General features: G+C 35.5%; 1 protein-coding gene across 4 annotated transcripts in view; it reads right to left on the bottom strand.

The window, feature by feature from the left end:
* The window catches only part of BRD1 (bromodomain containing 1), a 65,451-nt gene that overhangs the window by 33,008 nt on the left and 10,451 nt on the right, over window positions 1-21,992 (bottom strand). For 3 of the 4 annotated variants that reach the window (XM_083860008.1, XM_083860010.1, XM_083860009.1), the window contains exons 2-4: window positions 18,528-19,908; window positions 7,467-7,623; window positions 919-1,050 (exon numbers count right to left, since the gene is read on the bottom strand). In XM_083860008.1, the coding sequence (XP_083716134.1) occupies window positions 919-1,050; window positions 7,467-7,623; window positions 18,528-19,894 (1,656 nt within the window). In that variant the 5' untranslated portion in view covers window positions 19,895-19,908. Of the gene's footprint in view, window positions 1-918; window positions 1,051-7,466; window positions 7,624-11,821; window positions 12,070-18,527; window positions 19,909-21,992 lie in introns of those variants that run through there. The other variant, XM_083860011.1, reaches the window with a different exon arrangement.

Here is a 21,992-nt window from a genome sequence, read left to right as displayed (position 1 = left end):
AGCTCAAGAAGTGGGTCCTATGGGAATCTCATGGGGTTCAACAAGACCAATTTCCAGGTCCTCCTGCACCTGGGTTGTGGCAACCCCAGGTATCAGTATCGGCTGAGGGATGAACAGCTCCAGCCCTGTCAAGAACTTCAGAGTATTGGTGGATGAAAACCACAATGTGAGTCAGCAATGTATGACTGCAGCCCAGAAAGTCAACCGTATCCAGGGCTGTATCAAAAGAAGTGTGGCCAGCAGGAGCTGATTCTGTCCCACTACTCTGCCCTCATTTGGCCCCATCTGGACTGCTACTTCAAGCTCTGCAGCCCCCATAACAAGGGCATAAAGCTGTTGGACTGAGTCCAGAGGATGGCCATAAATATGATCAGACTGGAGCTCTCTTCTGAAGAAAGGCTGAGAGAAATGGAATTGTTCACCCTAGAGAAGGGCCCAAGTGAGACTTTATTGCAGCCTCTTGGTACTTAAAGGGGGTTTATAAGAAAGATGGGGACAAACTGATTAGCAGGGCCTGTAGGACAAGGAGTAACAGTTTTAAACTAAAAGAGTGTAGATTCAGACTATATATAAGAAAGAAATCTTTTACAATGAGGGTATAGCACTGGAACAATAGGTTACTCAGAGAGGTGGTAGATGCCTTATTCCTGGAAAAAACGTTAGGTTGGATGGGGTTTTGAACGACCTGATCCAGTTGAAGATGTCCCTGTTCATTGAAGAGCGGCTGGACTACATGATCCTTAATGTTCCTTTCAACCCAAGCCATTCTACGATTTTATGAAAATTTGAGTTTGAGTACACAGTATGCACATATATTACTTGACCCTGAGAATTAAAAATACAGCTGCCCTTCTACGGAAAATACTGTGTGTGAGAATACTTAAATTATCTTTCCTTCAGAAATGTTTCACCATTTACCTGTTCTCTTTTTAATTTTTCACGCTTACGTATAAGTTCTATTAATAAACGCGCTCTTTCAAGATCGTGGCGCAGCCTTTGCCAGTACTTCAACTTTTCTTTTAAGGCTTGCATTTCTTCATCATCTTCTCTCTAAGAAAAGAATTAAAACGTTTTCATTAAATGAAAAATGCATACCTCTTTTTATAAGACAGTTCTATACAATTACAAAATTATGCCCATGAAAGGAAAAACTACTGTCCCGTAGTTATGGCACTTGCTCATAAGCTTCGTGAACTGCAACAACAGAAAACTGCAACAACAGAAGTCAGGGTATCTTCCAGAGTTACTCAAGGGTGTAATTGAAAACAAAATCTAAACTAGAAAGCAATCCTATGGCAACGGCTATTCACATCAGAAGAAGAAACACAGCAAACAGCAATCAAGAAATACAACAAACTGCAAAATACAATAGAGGATTTTCACATCAAAATCCAAACTAGGTGAACACCACCAGTTTCTTCAGAAACTCCAGCCTGGTAGAAACAAATTACTCATGTGGTCAACACAGTCCACTTCCCTCACACCCAGCAGAACTAGGACACACTTGTAACAAAACAGAGTAATTATGGCTTGGGAGGACAGGAAATGAGAAGCTGTTTATTAGACAATATAGTAATTTCAAATGGTACTCCCGGTTAATAATGCAGCAATACACCCTTTTGGAAAATGGATGAAAGAATTTAATTTACACATTTTTCAGAGTAAGTCACGTTTAAACATTTGCAGTATTTAGATTGATTTGTACATACGAAATCCAGAGTGTTTGTCTGCCTTTATTTTTCATAAAGAAAAGGGAGGATACTAGAATACTACTTATAGGATGCAAGTGGTATTGGTAATTCACCAGAAATGAAGCCATAAAGAAACTGAATTTCTGATATTAGTACCAAGTACACAAAAGAAACATCTGCTTTGGAAAATTACTACATTTGAAAAATTAGTATTTTATAAAAGCATCTCTCAGAGATATCCAAAACTTTGCATGCTTGCCCATAACTAACATAACGCAATATACACTTGTTAAGTCATCTTGGAGGGTATTCTGAAAGCTGAAAGAAAAACAGTAAATCCCATTAGCTTCTATATATAGAAGAGAGAGGAATAAAGGAAAGTGGGTAAGCAGATGAACAACTAACAACATTACATATTATTACATTGCAAGCCATAAATTCCTGCAGAGAAGAATAATTTAGAAGTACCATACTCTAAATGAAGCTTGCGCAATTTTTCAGATAGTCGGCCCTAAAAATAGAATTGCAAAAGCTGGAAGCTTAAAAACATTATCTAAAAGATTTGCCAGTGCTATAATTCTGTCATCTGCATTGTATATAATTGCTTAATATACTTTTTAAAGGTAAAACTTAGTTTCAGTCAAATCTCTGACTTCACTGTAGTTGAAAATACTTAAAATATTAATTATTTCTGCACTAGAATACAGCAATCGAAGTAAGTTTGTTCCTCTTTTCAATAGGGGAAAAAAAAAAAAAAAAAAAAAAAAAAACACAAACAAACAGAAAGAAAAACAACAACCTAAAAACTGGAGCTAGAAACTTCTAGTTCCCTTTCCCAATGACTATTATAACTGACAGTTGTAATTTCTTTAAATAGTTAAATCTTTACATAGACACAAGATAATTTAACTGCTAGGGTTAGAATAGTTCAAAGTAAATTCCTGTGGCTTCTGATTGTGATGGTGTGAATTGTATATATATATTGTCTCCCCTTCACAGGAGACTAAAAGTCAAATAAAAGTTTTTAAAATACCTCTCAGTTGCCCCATGTCTAGGTTAGAAAAAGGTATAATCCAAAAAATTCTGACAGAAAAGAATATTAGTATTTTCAATAATTTTCAATTCCTTAAATTCTTAAGACACTCACTGAAATAGGAAATCTACACTGCCACTAACTGCTGCTCTCCTAAACCCCTTCATCTCCGAGTATAAACTTCATGCATGGAAATGCAACCGAACTCTTAGCTGTGCTATATTTTCAGTTCTGCTGTTTTTCAGAACCAAAATTAAATTGCCAGAAGTAGAAGGCTTGTCCTCCCTTTTCTTGCAAATATTTAGAGCCTGCTCTTTTGCCCTATGTAACCACATAATTTAAGAAACTGGGGAACTGAGCCTGATGAAAGGTAAGTGAACACAGCATACTAGTTCTAGGGTGGGTCAGGAAACTTCAATACAGCAAGAAAAAAATAATGTTACAGCAGGCTTTAGGGTAGACACTTAAGCATTTGGCAGAATCTCAAGCTGCAGTTGCACTCAAATAAAATAAAAATCTTTTACCTGAACCAGTTGTTTTAACAACTTCATTCCATATAATAGGCACATACTTGTCAATCTGCAGATGTGACCCAAAATATCCAGAGCACTCTGCCTGCCTTTCTTTCTGCTGCACACATACATTACCTTTCTGAATGGCAGTCTGGCTTGGGGATTAATAGTGAGCCTCCAATTTTTTGACACTTCTATGCAAATTAATGCTGGCAGACAGTTTACAGTTTAATAGTTAAGACAAGTCTCCTTTGCCCTAACCTATCTATTATCTGACATACAACATATACCTTGATTAAATTAAAAGGTTCAAGCAAGTTGAAGAGAGCATGATGCACTGGTTTCCAACAATCAGCTAGTAAAAACTGAAGATGGAAAGCATTCCTTTCAAAATTTTTAGCTTTCTGACATAGAAAGTTTCTCTTAACTTTCTGGTAGGAAACTTCTTCTACCAAGTCCTTCTTTCAACAACTGTCCTGAGAGCCACCAAGTTTCATTTGGCTGATGACACAAGAAATTCTCATATGGAGAGGGACTCTGATAGCACAATGAGTTCAGACTGAAAGGGAAATTTAGATTAGATATTAGGAAGAAATTCTTGACTGTGAGGGTGGAAAGACACTGGAACAGGTTGCCCAGAGAAGCTGTCAATGCCCCATACCTGACAGTGTGCAAGATCAGGTTGGGTGGGGAATTGAGTAACCTGGTCTAGTGGAAGCTGTCCCTGTCCATGGCAGCAGGGTTGGAACCAGATGATCTTTGGACCCTTCCACTCCAAACCATTCTGTGAGTCTATGGTTTTCCAATGGATTTAGTTCTTGCTAAACACAGTGTTACTTAGAAAAGCTAAAACCTCTACATTTACTAATACTGAGGGAAGAGGAAAACATTTTTAAGTCTACACAAAGAACATGCAGCAACTGAGAACTCATCTCACCATTAGTATGCAACCAGTGTCTCCATACCAGCAGGAATGAATACTGTCAGTGCAGCACCACATCCCTCCTTATGTTGGATGTGAATATGTGAGAACAGCCTCACTCCTTACAGAGACTGTAACTTAATATGATACAAACAAAAATAGAATGACAGTGATGAAACTGGACCTTGAGCAATACAATTAGTTTTATTAGCATGCTCAGCTGGACTTGTATGCCAATCAAAACCATTTAGACAAAACCATTTAGTGGTTGCAACTTGTGTTCTTAATGAAATCTTCAATGTAGGTGTGACCTTAAGTCATCATCACCTTCTTTATTTCTTCTAACAGTGGCTTTAAACTAACATCACTACAGCAGCAGCAAGCTTCTACATTTACATTTCATACCTTGTTTTCATCCAAGCATTCTTAAAGTTCAGGGAAAAAACCTAAAATAATGAGGATGTAAATCTATTAGAGTATTCCAATACCTTTCCTCAATTTCTAGGTGGACAGAGAAGTAAGAGTATAAAACATTCTCTTACACAGTTCCTTGTTTCTACAAATGGTGAGTCAGTCCAGGCCTTTTTGCCTGATTTAGAACTCCTATATCTTCAAAACCATACCATAACTGAACTCTGAAACACATTTATTAGGAAGTAAGTCTAGCTCATCAAGTCCTCTCCCTTTGCCAAATTTGTTTTCGTAACCAGAGAGGGATCAAAACCACTTTCCACCACACATCCTGAAACCATATTCAGGGTTTTGGTTCATCATTATAACACCTCTTTTCTGTTTAAATAGCAATTTAAAAAAACCCCTGAATCTGTATTACATCACTATTTTATTTCTTTGATTAACTGAAAAATCTATGTAGGTTTCTTGATATTCTGACCCCTCACATAAAACAAGAAGAATTTTCCCATCTGGACTGAAATGAACAAAATAATCACGCCAATCTAAATTTTTTTAAGGTGTTCTCACAACAGGTGTGCCATTGCTATTAATTGTCTTGATTATAAATTAGTTTATACTTGGAAGTAACAAAATACATTGAATGCCTTGCAGTTATGACTGATTTAATAAATAGCTATTGAAGGTGCTACGGAAAAGACACATCATGCACAGGACACTTACTACTCACTGAAAAGCACTAATTACAAATTTTTCATCAACAGAAACATTTAATACTCAGCTTGCCCTAAAACTAGATTTTACTTTTCAAAAGAACAAACTTTTTAACAGATCAATATAAATAGCTTCCAATTTATTTAGAATCTATTATTTCCTTATTTAAGACTTGTTTTCAAATTAGAAAAGAAAACAAAGAAATACTGTTTGCACCAAAGTGTAAACCAGCAATTGAATTTTAAAATGCTTACATCAAAGGCCTATTTGATTTTAATCAAACATCAATTACAATAATAATTTTATTGTGATAGTCATTATTTAAATATATAGAAACGTTGCCCCCTTATCATGCCATCCCAGAAGAAAACTGGATTGTGTAATTTTTCATACACTAACAGTGTTCTAGTCCTATACTGCCACAATAGCACCACACTTCAGTGCATAACTTTAGTATTTTATAAGGACTCAAGCTCATTTAAAAATAAGTTTATTATTTGAATAAACTAATTTCAACTATCATTAGGTTAACACTAATTAGGTAGACTGCCAGGTATCACTCTTCAGAAGCTCTCATGCAGAAGTAAAAGATTAATCAAACTTCAAAATGGAGTAACATAGAAACAATGGAAACAAGATAAACAAGTGGTCAATTTATATTCAAAGTTGACTGCACTTAAAAGGAGGCCACATAAATAATTTGAGAATTTCAGCTATGAGGAAAGGCTGAGAGAGCTTGAACTGTTTATCCTGGAGGAGAAAAGGCTCAGGGGCAGAAATCTCACCAATACACATAAATACCTGAAGGGAGGAATCAAGAAGATGGAGCCAGGCTCCATTCAGTGGTGCCCAGTGACAATACAAGGAGGCAATGGGCACAAAGTAAGAATGGACATCAGAAGATTTTATTTTCTTTCTAAACTGTAAGGGTGACCAAGCACTGGCACAGCTGCCCAGAGAGGTGTGGAGTTTCCACCCCTGGAGATACTCAAAACCCAACTGGACATGGCACTGGACAACCTGCTCTAAGTGGCCCTGCTTGAGCAGTGGGGTTGTACCAGATGACCTCCAGAGGTCCTTTCCAATCTCAATTATTCTGGAAATTATTAATTAGTCTTTCCACATAAAAAGCTAAAAAAAATAAACACACACAAACATGACAGATCAAATAATTAGGAAGCAATGCTGACCACAGTATTTTTTATGACTACACCAATTAATTACTTAATCAGCAAACAGAAACATAATCCTAACAAAAATAACAGTTCCACTTCAGAAGGGGAAAAAATTCAATTTAATACAAGTAAATTATTATAAAATTAATTCCTAAATTTTACAGGCTATTTTACAGGAAGTCAAACACCAGGAGAATGGAAAGAACACAGCCACCTACATATTCCATTCCATTAAAAAAGGTAACTGAGATGCAGTAAAATTTTCCACATCATGATGCTTCACAGCATTTCAAAGTCTACAGATATGGATCCACACAATTCAGAAGCTTTAATTATTTTTGAAGCTATCCAGTAACTTTAATCCAAAACAGACCACCTGGAGTTGCTGTTTTAAAGTTTTTCAGCAACTTATTCTTAGGAGTGTACAACTAAACTCATGCTTGTCTACAATCTTGCTTAACTGTGTCAAAAGCAAAACCAGAAGTTGATACAGGTCTTTGAACTTCATCAACAACTTGCATTTTGTTGTTACCGAACAAGGTGGGCAATACAGATCTGATTTTGAAAACTGTAAACTAGATGGCTAACCCTTTACTCTGCTAAAATCCACTTTTTTTCAAGTGTCAAGTAAGACATTTACTTTGCATCTTTTGATGAATATAAAATAACTTAATCTGACAGTACACTGAAGAATGAGTTCCAAAAAACTACAACACTTATCAGAGAATAACGGCATTATAATATTTGTCATGAGAGTATTTTTGTGAAACATTTAAGCAAAACAGAAGAAAAAGCTGCAAAAAAAATTTTTTTTTAATCTCACATAGTAAAAGTAATAGATAATTCCCAACTGCCAATATAGGTAATATCACTTCAGAAGAGGGTAAAGAATTTGTTCAGTCCTGAGTAAAAGGAAGTTTTTGCTTTGCGCTAGGTTTCCGAGTTTATTTTTAGCTCAAAATAGAAAATGTCCGATTTCTTCTTGTAAGTAAAAAGTATGTCACATACCTGTTGTGTGTTTCTTTGTGACTGTAAACTGGATTGCAGTCTTCTCAAGAGTGGAACACCATTCCTAGACAGCCTTTTAAGCAACCAGTAACTGTGCACTCGTTCAACAAAATGCTTCTTTCGCTGAATGGCCACCTGATTCATAATCTTATTTAATCTAAAACATGGAAAAACTGATATTGTATTTTTCACAGCAAAGCATAAAACATATTTATCTATGGAAGTTAAACATCACATATATAAGAATGTATACTGTAAAACCAGAAGTAATCATTATGATACTAACTTCTTTCAGTAAGATCCCTTCCAGTACAATCATTTCTGAGCAGTAAATTACAACCAAATACATCAGCTTGACACTGCAGTTTCCACTAAATACATTAAGATACTTTATAAAGCTAAAGGGAATCATTTTTTTTTGTGATCATTATTGCAAGAGCAATCCCAGATTAGGGCTGAGAAAAAAGATTTATGTGCATTTCAGAATGATTTTCCTATTGAAAATGAAATCAGATAAAAAGCTCCAAATCCCTATGAAAATAATTTGCTGTCATCTACAGAAAGGATTAGTAGTTTATTTTACAGACACCACATATTCAAACTTTTTGCATAAAAATATGCAATGAAAGTTTTGTATTACTCTATTAATATTACATTTCCAACAAATAAACCAAACAAAAAATATAAAACACAGGAACGATTATTATTTTACCCCACAAATACAGTGAAAATAACCAAACAGAGATAATGGTGAGGATGATATAAACAGTTAACAAAATATTTCTATCAAAATCAATCAGTATTTTCTCCACAATTGCTTTTTAACAAATGTAAATACTCTATGCATATACTCATTTACAAATACTCAAGGAAAGTACTTTATGAACATCACACACATCAATGCTGATTCCTATTTTTCTAATAATGATATGTTAGATAGATGGCCAAGTCTCAAACACAACAGTGGTTTCTGAAAACATATTAAAAAGAAAGTTTATCTGAAACAAATCTTCAGATGTCTGTGCCTACAGTATCTTGAAATTACAGCAAAACGGAAGTTATAAAAAGTTAATGGTTGTAGAAAGAGATTTTCTCTTCCTGTGATAATGCTGGTATTTGTAACTGGGTGGCAGCCCTTGTAAAATTAACACAAGATGCCCCAAACTACCAACTCTGTATTGCAAGAGAGATGGTTCCTTCATCTGGGGACAGGGGTGAGCTGGAAAGAGAGCTACATGTAAAACAGTCACAGAAAGGATAATAAGAATGAAAAAAGAAATCTGTTAATTCTTCACTCAAAATATTACTACTACCCATAGCAAAACTCTACAATCAATAGTAGAGGGTTTATCACATATTCTCCAAAATGTAATACTAAACCAAGCAAATATTAACTCAAGAAGTGTTTGATTTGTTGAGCAGTACCATGAGATATTTAAACAAAAATCATGATTGCATATACATACTAATACTTTTCTGCTTTTTCCCTTTTTGTATTAGGAAGAAAGCAGTATTGCAGGTAAGTGATAAAAGTTAAGTAGTCAAAACATCTAAATAAAATGTAAATTTAGAAGTAAGCTTTGGGTAAAATGGTTTTCAAGAATATCTGAGAAAAAAAAATATTTTTCAGTATAACATACAAGTGAGTGTACTTTGAGTTCACCAAAGGTCATCTATCCCTGGGATTTTTTGGACTGTGTAGAAGATAAGGTGCCATAGGTCTATTCAGTGCTACTAATTACAGCTGAAGTTTTCAGTCATCACCAGGTAAAAGGAGAGCAAACCAGGTTTTCTTTAAACTATAGTGCCATTGTGTCCTTCGGTTCCTCAATGACATTGTTTTTTTTAATTAACAACTAAGCTAGTTAGGCATTCTTGAAAAATTCTAGCTTAATTTAAAGCTTAGAAGGTCTGCAGATGGACTTCAGACTGTCTTGTACATCTTTCACTGGAAAGCAGACAGGCTCCACAAAGATTTACTCAGTGCAGAACAGATGTGATCCTACTGAAGCTCAAACAACATAATTACAATTAATTATAGAATGTAATCAAAATCAAATAATTGCTTTCATAAATCTCTTGGAAACGGTAAAACCTACTGAACTGAGTCAAAAGAAGCACAGCCAAATACACAACTATTTGGCAAGATCAGAGAATCATAACATGAAGAAAGGTGCCTGGGCTTCATGCCCATCAGATGTGGCAAGACTAGGCAAACTACAGGTTTAAGTACATTTGCCAATTCACGTAACGAACCATTCTATTCATATATAATTATAATAATAGAGTGCTAAAAGAAGCTTAAGAAAGATGTTCACAGAATACACTCTCCACCCTTCAAAATATAAACAAACAGAGGGTAACTTGGACTGCAGACTACTCAACAAGGGGTCGGAAACTGCTCATCTCTGCCTTCCTCTCTAAATTAAACACAGCATTTCATTTACCACACATGGGTAGCAGCTATATGCTTGTCAAAATACAGAGCTCTGAAACTCTTCATGTGGCACATATCTACAGAGCCTCTACACCATGAACTTAGAATGTTACATCTGCTATTAGACTCTAACAACCCACTACTTACATCACAGCTCTTTAACCATCCCTTTGCTTAGTCTGATCCTTACAGGTAGACTTTTACTGTCCTAAGCACTAAATTTTGATGGGCAATACAACCATTTGTGGGAAATGAGATAACATTGCTGTAGAACCCTTATAAGTTGCACAGTCTGGGTATTGATTTTGTAACCCCCACCACCTAAAGGAATTTTTCATACATTCCACTTCCTTTTTTTTTTTTTTTCAACAAAGATGTAATTAAAAAAATACTGAAGAATAAAATAAAAGCATGTATTTGGGCTACATAAGGGAGAGCTGTTTAAAGACCTCATTTTGCAATCCAGGATCTGACTTGGACACGACAGGATTAATTACTACACTATACTGATAAATCCCCAATGCAGAGGCAAGGCTTGGAGAACTTAGGGCACCTCTCAAAACTACAGAAAACACCTCAGCGAAGGCATTTTTTTGTAAGGTATCTGTTCACACTAGAACTTTTTCCAGTATAAGCATATCAAAAAAGAACAGCTAGCTGTATTATTTTCTAAAGGCAAGCCAAGCATACCAACTACTGGGAGAAAACACCGTAGTTTTCCCTCAACTTACCAGTTATTTAAAACAAAGTACATTGATAGAGGAACTTGAAAATTCTTAAAAAGGTGACTGTGTTCCAATGATATTCAGTGACTGCTGCTATCTAACTGGTCTCATAAAAGAAACAATAGGTTTCAAGCTGATGACCACTGCAGCCTTTTGATGTTTTAGCACTAGCAGTTATACCAATTCCTGTTTTTGTTTTTTAGAGCTACATGCCAAAACTACACAGATGACAAAAGCATGTTTCAGAACTGTTTTAATTGTGCCACAGCCAACTGAGTGAGCCAGAACTACTTCCTTTCCCCACCCCTGTCAAACACTGATGTGCACTACAAACGGGGATTATCATACAATTCCCTGCTTGTCTTTAAATACGCAAAGGTCCCTTTTGAACCTTTGAAATAACACCTACAGTCTCCTCACATGGAGACATTTGATGGACAATCTGCCCTGTAAAGGATGATACACAATGCACTGGTCACTGCATTCAGAGAGCTGAGTGTGTTACTCAGTCCTTGTTTCCTCACCTTCTAAGATAAATGCATAAAATAAATTTTGCCAATATAAGAAATGTGCTTTTAACATATTAGCAAATCTTCAGCTGCCTTCTTTGACTTATGACTTCCTTCCTTTCCCAGTTTCAGTTACGTATCACTGTGGCAACTATAGCAACTGGTTATGGGGAAAAGTGAAACTGGTATTTTTGGTAACCAACGTTGTGGCAGTTTAATCTAAAAAAGCCAATGAGACATAATCAGCCACTTTTTTATCAATCATTACTAACCATTGTGCAAACTATACACACTTTATAATTCCACAGGTATTATTTTAGTATTACAATACCTCAAGATTCTTAAGTTTTTGAAATATAAACTGGAGAGAACATTTTCTTAAGCAAATATGTGATTTTGACAACATTACTATAGTAACTCAAGCACAAGGAACTTAATATGAAAATCTGTATTAATCAAATACCCACAGGAAGATCAAATATCCAGTAAAACTAAGCAATTTTTGAACATGAAACAACCCTAATATTTTAATTACCATACCTGCCCTGAGTCTCCAGTTTTATCAGTTTGTTATTTTGCATTGTCCTTTATCCAGCATAGCACTACTAAAGGTACACACAACACAGGGAAACTGTCCTAGTTCCATATCCAAACACTTCAGTTTTTGAGGATCAGAATGCCCACCTGGACAGATGAGACTCTCTCTTCTCACGGAAAATCTTTGGCAGCAGCTGCTCATTGAAGTGTTTGTAAAACTTGTCTTTCAATACACTTTTTTTTTTTAAACCATGAAGAAACACAACTTTGTTATCCTATTCCTCAATAAAAGATAAAACTTACTACATGACTTATTAACTTAAGAATAAAAAAACTCTCGAACTGTTCTGACCAACTTGAAAGGCAACACAGGTAAATGAATAACAATGTAAAAATCGGAATCCATCTGCATGCCTTTATTTCCTTTTGAAAAAGGTTAACATTCCTTTAATACCAAGCAGAAGTCAGCTACATGCCTAACAGAGTATATTCCAAGTCCTGGAAAGACTGAAAAAGATTTCATTTAAACCTCTGCAACACAAGTCTGCAGAATCCCCATGAAACAAATACACACTTTCTTACTTAGAACTACTTTGCAGGTTTTATTCCTTTTTCCCTGTTATGTTTCAAAAGTCTAGCTACTGAATTGCCTCTCCTAGCTTGAGAGTCTAACAGCATATATTTAATCTACTGATACATCCTCTGAAGGCTGAAAGTCTCTCCAGGTTCCTATTCTTTTTTCAACGTTTACTGGCATTTAAATAGTATCCGATTCTGAATGTACATGTAGGAAGCACTTTGTCTTGCTTACATGACTGTGAACCCCCTATTTTTCTATTTGAGCAAGCAACTTGTAAAATTTTGCTTAGATGGGAAAAAAGTAGAACACTGAACTGAAGTGGTAAGAAAACATTGTTATTTCAGTTAATCCTCTGTTATCTTCTTCCTGTTCTAACAACTAGAGTTTGTGATATTCCAAAACTTTGGATAAGGAAAAAAACACCAAAACAATAAATAAAATAAAAAAAAAAAACCAAACAAAACTCAAACAATGAAAACTCTCAACCCAGTCACACTGGAAAAATCCCTTCTCAGAAAAATCATATGCACAGATTTACTTCTGCTAGTTCATATACATATATAATAACCCACATGATTTTGAAATCTAATATCAAAAGGCTAAATTCACATCAGATGTATTAATCAAAAATCACATTTTGATCTGTAATTATTAGAAAGCTCAGTATTTATATTGTAATTTTTTGTGCACTCTATAACTTGATCATTGAATAAAAAAACTGCCAGGAGACAGTTCTTCAACGCATTCTTTAGATATTTTGCTATAGCACAAATCACAACACCCTCTATGTGCCACCAAAAAAAAAAAAATCATGGAAGTTCACATAACTGTGAAACTCAAAAGTTCTGAAAAACAAAATCACATAAATCTTAGTCTTCATAACTGCATTATCATATATATAATCATTGTGGACCAAACCCCTTAGAAAGCACATAGAATATTAATGATATGCCTTACAGAAGTAACATATTCATTTGTTTTAAGCTTCTTGGCCTTCTACACATAAAATAAACAGAAAAAATGTATTATTTTTACTCAAAATCTACTTTTACAATTTACTAAATAAGTTACAGTTCTTTGAACACATTAATTAATCCTTATTTAATAAGCCAACCAGTGTCAAAATGAACTAGCTTCAAAATATTGCTCTAAAGTTACCTTGACTTTTTTTAAAATACCGCTGAGGCAAAACTAGTGAACATCACAGTAGCTCTTTTTTAATTTAGGGAAAATTACTTTTTTATTTAAACAAAGAGATCAGGATGACATCAGCAGCAGTTCCTACATATAACATTAAGGCTTCAAAGTCAAACAATGTGACAAGAGAAGAAACATCAGCAGTCCATGACTTCTGTCATACCCTTCACTTAGGTGACTCTATGATCCAAGTATTAGGTACAGTCACAAGGCATACCTACATCATGCTCCCTGGAATTAAAATAAACATTTTCACGTGATTCTGTGAATTATACATACAAGTATATTCAAGGATAAAGAGCTAATAGACATTAGTCTGAATTTATTCAGATTCCAAGTTCTTTGCAATGCTGGCCCCAGTAGTATTTTTCAATAGCTTATGCTGAATTTTAAGCCAAATTTCTTGTTCTTACCCTCCACCTTAAAAACTTTCTGAATGTATTAAAAAACCCCAGAGTACCCTAAAAAACGTTCTAAAAAATCTCCAAAAGAAATCCACAAGCTACGTATATGAATAAGAAGAATAATCTGTGAATGCAGACTAACAGCGTCTCAAAAGCTTTGTTAAAGTTCCTTTCCTCTTATACTGCACTTCAACGCTTTCTGTTTATTCATTATTCACTTTTGTGGTCCATACTTCCTTTCAGAGACAATCAAGATTCCTGTGTTAAGATAGTAAGATTACATTTAGTTACTTGGTAAGAAAGTTCAGGATAGCGCAATCGGGTAAATTATGAACCAAAAGAAAATACGGGTTCTGCCTTGAGATACAGTAACAGAAATCCAGCTTACTACCAGGCACAGTATTCCTCCTAAGAAAAACCAAAGGTCAACAAAAAGAAACCAGTTAATGTGGGGGCACAAATGCTGATCTGTCAGAAGAGATGAAAATGTTTTTGTAAGAATCTCGGCAATTTTTGCTCTCAGTTGTTGGCTGCTACTTACCTCCTTTCATAACAATCTTATAATTCTCTTTTAATATTAATGATGCAACCAACACACCTCATGCAACAACATACAGTGTTCCTACTTCTAATTAAAGTGGGGCTTTTTTACTTACTCTCTCTCTATACAAGTACTGCATTTCAAATGTTTTCATAATTTCAGACATAACAAACATACCATGTTTGCAGAAAAAAACTAAAGATGAAAGCAAATATTTATATACTATTAATGCCAGCTTCTATTTAATAGGGCAGCACTTGAACAAATGGCATTTAATAAAGCAGATTACACTGTATTTCAGTGTATACTTATAAAATACTGGAGATTAAATATTTTATATCACATTCTATTTCCCTCCAAATATTTATCTACAATATCATATTTCACAGTTTTTTTAAAAAATGTGAATATGACACTGGGTAACAAGTAAACATTTTTTAAATGCCTCTTTTGAAACATAAAATCAAGAGACTACACAAAAACAATGCTATTTGTACTAAAGAATCAAGCACTCAAAAATAAAAGAAACCATGTAGCTTTCCCAGCAAACATTGTAACACTTCTGCTTCCCTTACCCATCCGGCTCCTTGAATAAGGCAACAGTTATAAAGGACAAGGATGAGAAGCAGCAGATTAAAAAAAAAAAAAAAACAACACAGAAGTAATTGAGCACAGAGTCAGTGCAAGATAACTGTCAGAGAGAAGCAGCTAGCAGATTGTCAAACCAACTCTAAGAGTTGAGATTTCCTAACTTGAAAATTCTGGACCTGTAGTCTAAACAAAATCCTTCTAGTTTTGGTTTTTTGGGGGCAGGCGGGGAATCTCTCCACTAAACCAAATTCAATCATTACACATCCCTAGTGGCAATACTATATTTCAGAAACAAGTTTGCCATTTTCTTCAGCCAAACTAGCTGGTGGCAGTGGGAGGCTACTTTTTGACAAGCATTTGCCGAGAGGAGCAGGTACTGTCTGTCCCTCTCATACAGTGGGACAGTTTTAGAGGGTCCTTTCCCACCCTCCTCCCCACACAGCATAGCTGCTCTGGCACTTCCCACTGCTTTTAGATGATGCTCATTTCTACCTTTAAACAATCAGAAAACCCCCATACAAACCCACCAAAAACAGGCAAACAAAAAAGGTGATGAGTATGAACAGTACAGTATAAGCAACCACTTTCAAGAGTTTTGTATTTCAATAAAAACTGAATGGAATTTCCTAGTAAAGAAACAACACATGTCTGTAGCCAGGTCTGACATACACCCTTCATGCATAAGAGTTCACGGAAGTCCCATACATTATAACAAATGCTAAGCAAGTTACAAGTCAGCATTGACAGCACTGAAAACTGAAACCACCCTAAGGCTCCAAGACGAGCTACTGCACCTTTGGAAGTAGATACTTAGGTATAGACTTTCCAAAATAGCCAGGCAACAGCACAGATATAGACCCAGCATTAAAAATAAATTACAGAAAAAAAAATAAAATAGGCAGGGGAGGTAAGCTTTTATCTCCTATCATCAATGGATCAGTGGTTAGCAACTTCTGATCTGCACCTCTAAATCAGTAGCTCACAGATGAAAGGTCATATAATTAGATTATAAATGACTTAGAGAACGACACTATCTACATAATTTAACAGCAAAAAGCTGAGTATGACATCTGTGTAAGAAATTCTGGTTGAAGTCATTCAAGGCAGTAGCATAGAAACTTGACTTAAGGTCAGCTGATCCAGAAATTAATTAAGCTACAAAAGTTGTGTAGAAATTATGAAGTATGCTGTTCCACACTCAGTCTTTTTAAAATATCCTGAACATTAAGATAATTGTTTCAGAAAACAGAATTATTAAAAGCTGTGTTACTAAAATGCTCAGTCATTCATATACTCTCATTATCCAGAAAAAGATACAAATCCTTCTCCTTAAACTGAACATAAATTGCAAGATGGTTTTCATCAAGCTTCACCAGATGTTCTCAGGGGCTGTATCCAGCACGTACTTTCCTCCTCACTATGATCTTCATATTTGTACACTCTTCCAACTACCAGCTCTGAAGAGCCAGCAATATGCCAAGGAAGTGTATAGTGTAGGTAGTAAGAAAGCAATCCAAACCAAGCATCTCCACATGTGCCTCAATTACCAGAGATGTTGAAAACATATTAAAATCAAATTCTTCAGGCAAAAAAGCACTAGCATTTAAACACTGAGTATATATATTTATTCTCTAGTAACTTAAATAGCTTAATTGCTCTTCCTCAAGACCTCAGTAAAATCATGCTTCAGCTCCAAGGGAAAAAAAAAAGAGTATTTAAAAAACATAGATTAAAGGAATAATTTAAATTAAGACTACTGTGAAATGATCCCCGTAACTTTTTAATACTTTATGGATATGTATGTAATTCCTACAGAAAAACAAAAGTGTTTCCTAAACAGAAAGAAATTGAAGAAGAACAGCCAAAGAAAACTAGACAACTGGTTCTAAAACTAGAGATTTGGGTCTGCAGTGTCATCACTTTTCCTTTTAATATTCCCATTCCTGTTTCACTTTTAATTCAGGGAACAGTTTTCTAGGACTGAACATGCTCATGTTACAAATGTACTTAAGCAAGGGTCTCCTTCAGCCGAAGACAAGTGATTCATAATAACACTCAACTTTAAAATAACTTTAAACTGTGCATATTTTTTACAATTATGACATAGAGTATAGGAACTCTATTTGTTTCTGGAAATATGAAAAGAAGCATTAATAGAAGAAAGCTGAATTTCCCTGCAGTCTTGAAAAGAAATTCAATCATTAATGTGGAAAAAGAAGAAAATGTCTTTGTATTTTTGCTTCTGGCATCCAATGACTATTTTTTAAAAAGCCATCTGACAATAAAAAGCATCTTTTTAGAATCTGGCATTTTTTAAAGTTGCCAATGAAATGAACTGCCAGAGGCACAACTGAGAACACACTTTCTAATCCACAACTCTTAGTTCATGTTCTTTCTCACATTGTCTTAAAAAAAGCAAAACAAAAACACACTACACTACCAATTGGGACTGTCCTAATTAAGATAAAGCCAAATTATTTTATACCAACTTCCCCCTTCCATGGACAGTAGTTCCTGTTTAAATAGCAGTATTAGTTGCAGACTGTCAACTAAAGCTTTTTTGCAGTGCATCACGAAACAAAAATACATTTTACCAAGCCAATCCTAACAGAGAACAGAGCAATCAATGTGATGTTTGTAAACACTGCATGGGAGCTGAAGGCTGGTTGTCAAAGTCAGTCAAGAAGTGGCTTCTTACATTAACAAAACTTATTACAGGAAAGAACTGCAGTCTCTAAAAATTATTTACACTAATTTAACCAGTTTTAATTGCTCACTACCTGAGACTTGTGAGTCAGCTATTTAAAAGGCATCTTATTATTTTAAAAGCCCTCACTTCTGCGCGTTCAGAGTCCAGAAGACAGCACAGGAAATGAGCCTGCACACGGAACTGGTGCCTGTTTGAGACACTTCCCAAATTACAGCTCTTAAATTAGTAAGAATTTAATTCAAGGGGTAAACAACTACATGGTGTTGTAAACACACAAACATAAATTTGAGAAACACCTCTGGAGAAGTTATTCTGCCACACAAGGAAAAGAATTTCTTGAAGTTTTTTTTGTAAAACTTACATAGATCTTACACCACAAGTTTATTCTTAATTCATGTGAGATGAACAAAATTCAAAACTTACGTACACAACTGTAATTTTCATTTTGGACCTCTTAAAATGAGAAAAAGAAGCTCAGAAACGAAAATTACAAATAAAGTTTACTTTGAGCTTGGCTTTTTTCTTTAATACGAAGACCAATTCTTTGAAGTACAGTGAATGACAAGTGAATGTAACTTAGTCTGACAAAAAAAAAACCCAACCAAATGTTCTGAGGACAAGACAGATCACTTGATTTCTCTGAGGAAGTTACTGCATTTTTAATGCAATTGCACAGAAGTGCAATGTACATAATTAACAGTAATTCTCTGAAAAAGGCCTTTAAAGAAAGCATGGAAAAAACGTACAAAGACTTCAAGGTGGCATCTAAATGCATTGGTTTAAAATTAAATAGATCATAAAGGTTTCTCACATTTTGACGGTTTGCTTACCTCTGGGGGGGAATATAAGGAGCAGATACTGTTGGCATAACTGTACAGGGTTCAACCACTGTTTTCTTGGCTTTTTTTGTCTTTTTTCTGATTTTTGATGTAGACCTAGAAGTTCTGACTGATCCCTCCTTTCTACAAACACCGTTTTTTATTTCAGCTTCTCCATAAATATTGAGTGGTCTCCGTGTGCAACCCGGTGGAGTATGTACATCGCAATAGGCAGTTTTTTTCACAGAGAACGTTGTTCCACTGCCAGTTAGTTCCTTCACAGGTTCCATTTTCATATACAGACCAGCCTTTTGAGCACACGTCACATGGAATGCAGTATAGCAGTTTGCTTTGTGGCACTGGATGCAGGCACCAACACCTTTCTGTTTACAGAGGTAGCATGTTAACTTCCATCTGGCTGGGGGAATGTTCCTGACACCATCAATTGGCTCAATAAAAACCGTATTGGCAAATCCAACTTCTGGAATCCACAGAGCACACACCACGTGTCCCCAACGATCATCATCTGTCTTTTTAAAGGCACCTCCCTTGTTTGGGCACAGCACACAGTCTACAGGCCGAGAGCGGGACTGCAAACAGTGTCTGCAGAGCCACTGGCCCTCAGGTATATATGGCACCCCATAGCATTCCTGATGTACTGCTAAATTACACATATCACAAAACAGGATCACATTGCTGTTCTGACATTCACCATCCATGCATATACAACACACTGCATCTTCGTCAATTAAAGACTGATGATCACCCTGTTTTTGGTTCTCACAATAAGACTCTTTTTCAAACCTATCCATAAGGAATTCAAACATATTTTGTGAAACAACTGACACTCCATCACTTTTCCGCTTATCATTTATCAATTCTAACCACGCATAATCTTCTTCATCCATGTCATACTCAACTTCATTATCGAGTTCTTCTGCTGACTTCTCAATGAATTTGTAATAAATTGGAGGTCTCCGAGGAGCCGAAGGGGGACTGTATTCAACAATCCGTACTTTTGGTTCTGGAAGAGGAGCTGTTGTAGCGGGTATACCGTGTGAGCTTGGAAGAGCTTCATTTTTCTTTTTCACTTTGTTATTTTTATGGCGTTTGCTTCTTAGACAAACCGGTGGTCTTTCACTATTTTCTTTATTGCTGTTGCATTCACTCATTTCCTGGGCAGTAAGATCATCTTCTAATATGATTTCTAAAGGATCAAAGATACTGATCCTATGCAGGCGACCTTCAATTTCTATTTCAACCATCCTTTGAGCTTGAGCGTATGTCAAGGTTTCTCGTGTCGGGGAGTGTTTAATACTGCATGGGGAAGAAGAATGCCTTGCTGCCGATACTCGATGGCATCTTCCTTTTCTCCTCATTTGGTAATGTTTACCTAAAATTAGAGCAACAGTTAATACTGTGAACTCCAAATAACCATATTAAAGTATTAGTAGTTTTACTGTAGTAAGGAAAAAAACCCTTCAGTTCTACAGCCTCCTATGCATATATTAAACTATAAGTAAACAAAACCAAAAACCTGTCACTCTTACTCAACAGGACTCAGTTTTGTACAAGTTTAACCTAAAGATCAATAGATCTTCTAAGTAACAGCTTTCCTGAGTAAACACAGCTATACAAAATCCTTGCTAGAAACCCTCTAGAAGGACTGTTGGCAAGACCACTGCATGAGAACAAAATCATTTCAGAAGCATCACATATAAAAAAATGCATTTGTTACCTTGTAAGAAAACCTTTAATACAATACTTCTTAACACCTCCAGGGTGCCTGCAGTTTGAAAATTTTTGCAACAGCTACAGATTATGTCCTCTAGACCTCTTTTCAAAAGAACTAATGCAATTGTGAGAGAAAAAGAAGTTTTCTCTGAAATTTTTCCAGCACAATTTCAAACACTCACATTAACAACTCAATTACTATAGCTATATTTAAAAGCTAGAGAAGCACACATACTTCCACATTTGGCAAGTGGGCAGTTTGACAGCCCTATACTTTTTTTAATTTCCTCAATCCTTAGTGAGCCCATTATTCTTCACAACCTGACAAGAACGTGACAGAACTCGCAGTGCCCAATATGGTGCAGTATGGACTGCAACTAGTAAATATTCCACCTGTAAAGCAGATTTGACTTAGGGCCAAAACATGTTCCCTGCTTTTAAGTATGCGTGTACACACACCCTTCTCCTTCAACAGATTCTTCAGGAGCTGCTCTCAAATCAACTGCTGATAGATAAAAATCTCCTTGTTTATAAATCCAGTCCAAAGCACTTCAAAACCATTTTTAAATTTACAACCTACTCCAAAAAGATCACATACCATATAAAAAGATAGCTTTCTCTCTCCCACTCCAAAGCCCTATGACTAGGATGTGCACACATTTTGGTCACAAAATTTCAAAGTTACTCATGTCTTTTTGACACCTTCACACTGGGTAGGGCTTTTCTCCTGTAAAGGCTGAAAGTATTACAAATCTGACTGAAATTGTCAAGTCTAAAATTCTATTCCACTCCTTCCTTCTTCCCAATAAATCATTAATAAACAGCATCATTCAACCTCACCTACATAAAAAACCTTGTGACTGCCCAAAGTATTATTAGGGTCTCACCATTGCAACTTTGCATTTTGAGTTGCATTCACATTCTCACTATAACACAACTAGTGTCAGCATGTATAGCCAAAATAGCAGAGAAATAGAGAAATCAAAGCACAACTACTGTGAAAAACCAGTATATTATTTTGGGAAGAAAACAGCAAGCACTGAACAGCTACATGAACTATTCCATGCTGCTTGCCATTTGCTTAAGTCTATGATACCAATTTCTAAAGGCCTCAAAGTAGTGAAGGAACTCCTTTGACAGGAAGACTAGATCACTTAGGCAACTAACCCTAAGACTAGTTCCCTAAAGGCTGTGATCTGCCTGCTCTCACAAACAGACTGCTTTCATAACCTAAGCTAGTTTTATTATTCATGCGAAAGCTGTGCTTCGCATAGATCTGACTTTTACACAACTAATTCTTAACCTTTATTATTATTTTCTATACTATATAGTCAGACAACATCAGTGTTTAATCATGACAGATCTCTGATCTGCTCTTTATAAACAACAGAAGAATATAAAAGGTTCCACCTCTTCAAACAACTTTGAAAGAAAAAATTAATAATTAAATTCTGTAAAACAACAGAGGATTTGATCATACTAGCTTCTTAACTGCAGAAAACCGTTTAAACAACTAATATTGCCAAAGAAGGTCCAACGACTAAAACCAAAAACATACCAGCAATTTAACCAAAATTAAAAGTTATTTCCCAGTTTCAGTTTCAATACAGATTTTGTAATTCAGACCCGATGGTGTCTGACCCATGGCCCTGATTTCTGTTATTGTGAACAAGTAATGATGGATTCTTCAGCTAAAGAATCAGCTAAAACACACTGATGTGTCACTGTACAGCAACATATTAC

Source organism: Zosterops lateralis (assembly GCF_965231275.1).
Source record: "Zosterops lateralis genome assembly, chromosome: 4".
NCBI lineage: Eukaryota > Metazoa > Chordata > Aves > Passeriformes > Zosteropidae > Zosterops > Zosterops lateralis.
The sequence above is the reverse complement of the archived record's forward strand: the minus strand, read 5'-3'. Positions and strand labels throughout refer to the sequence as shown.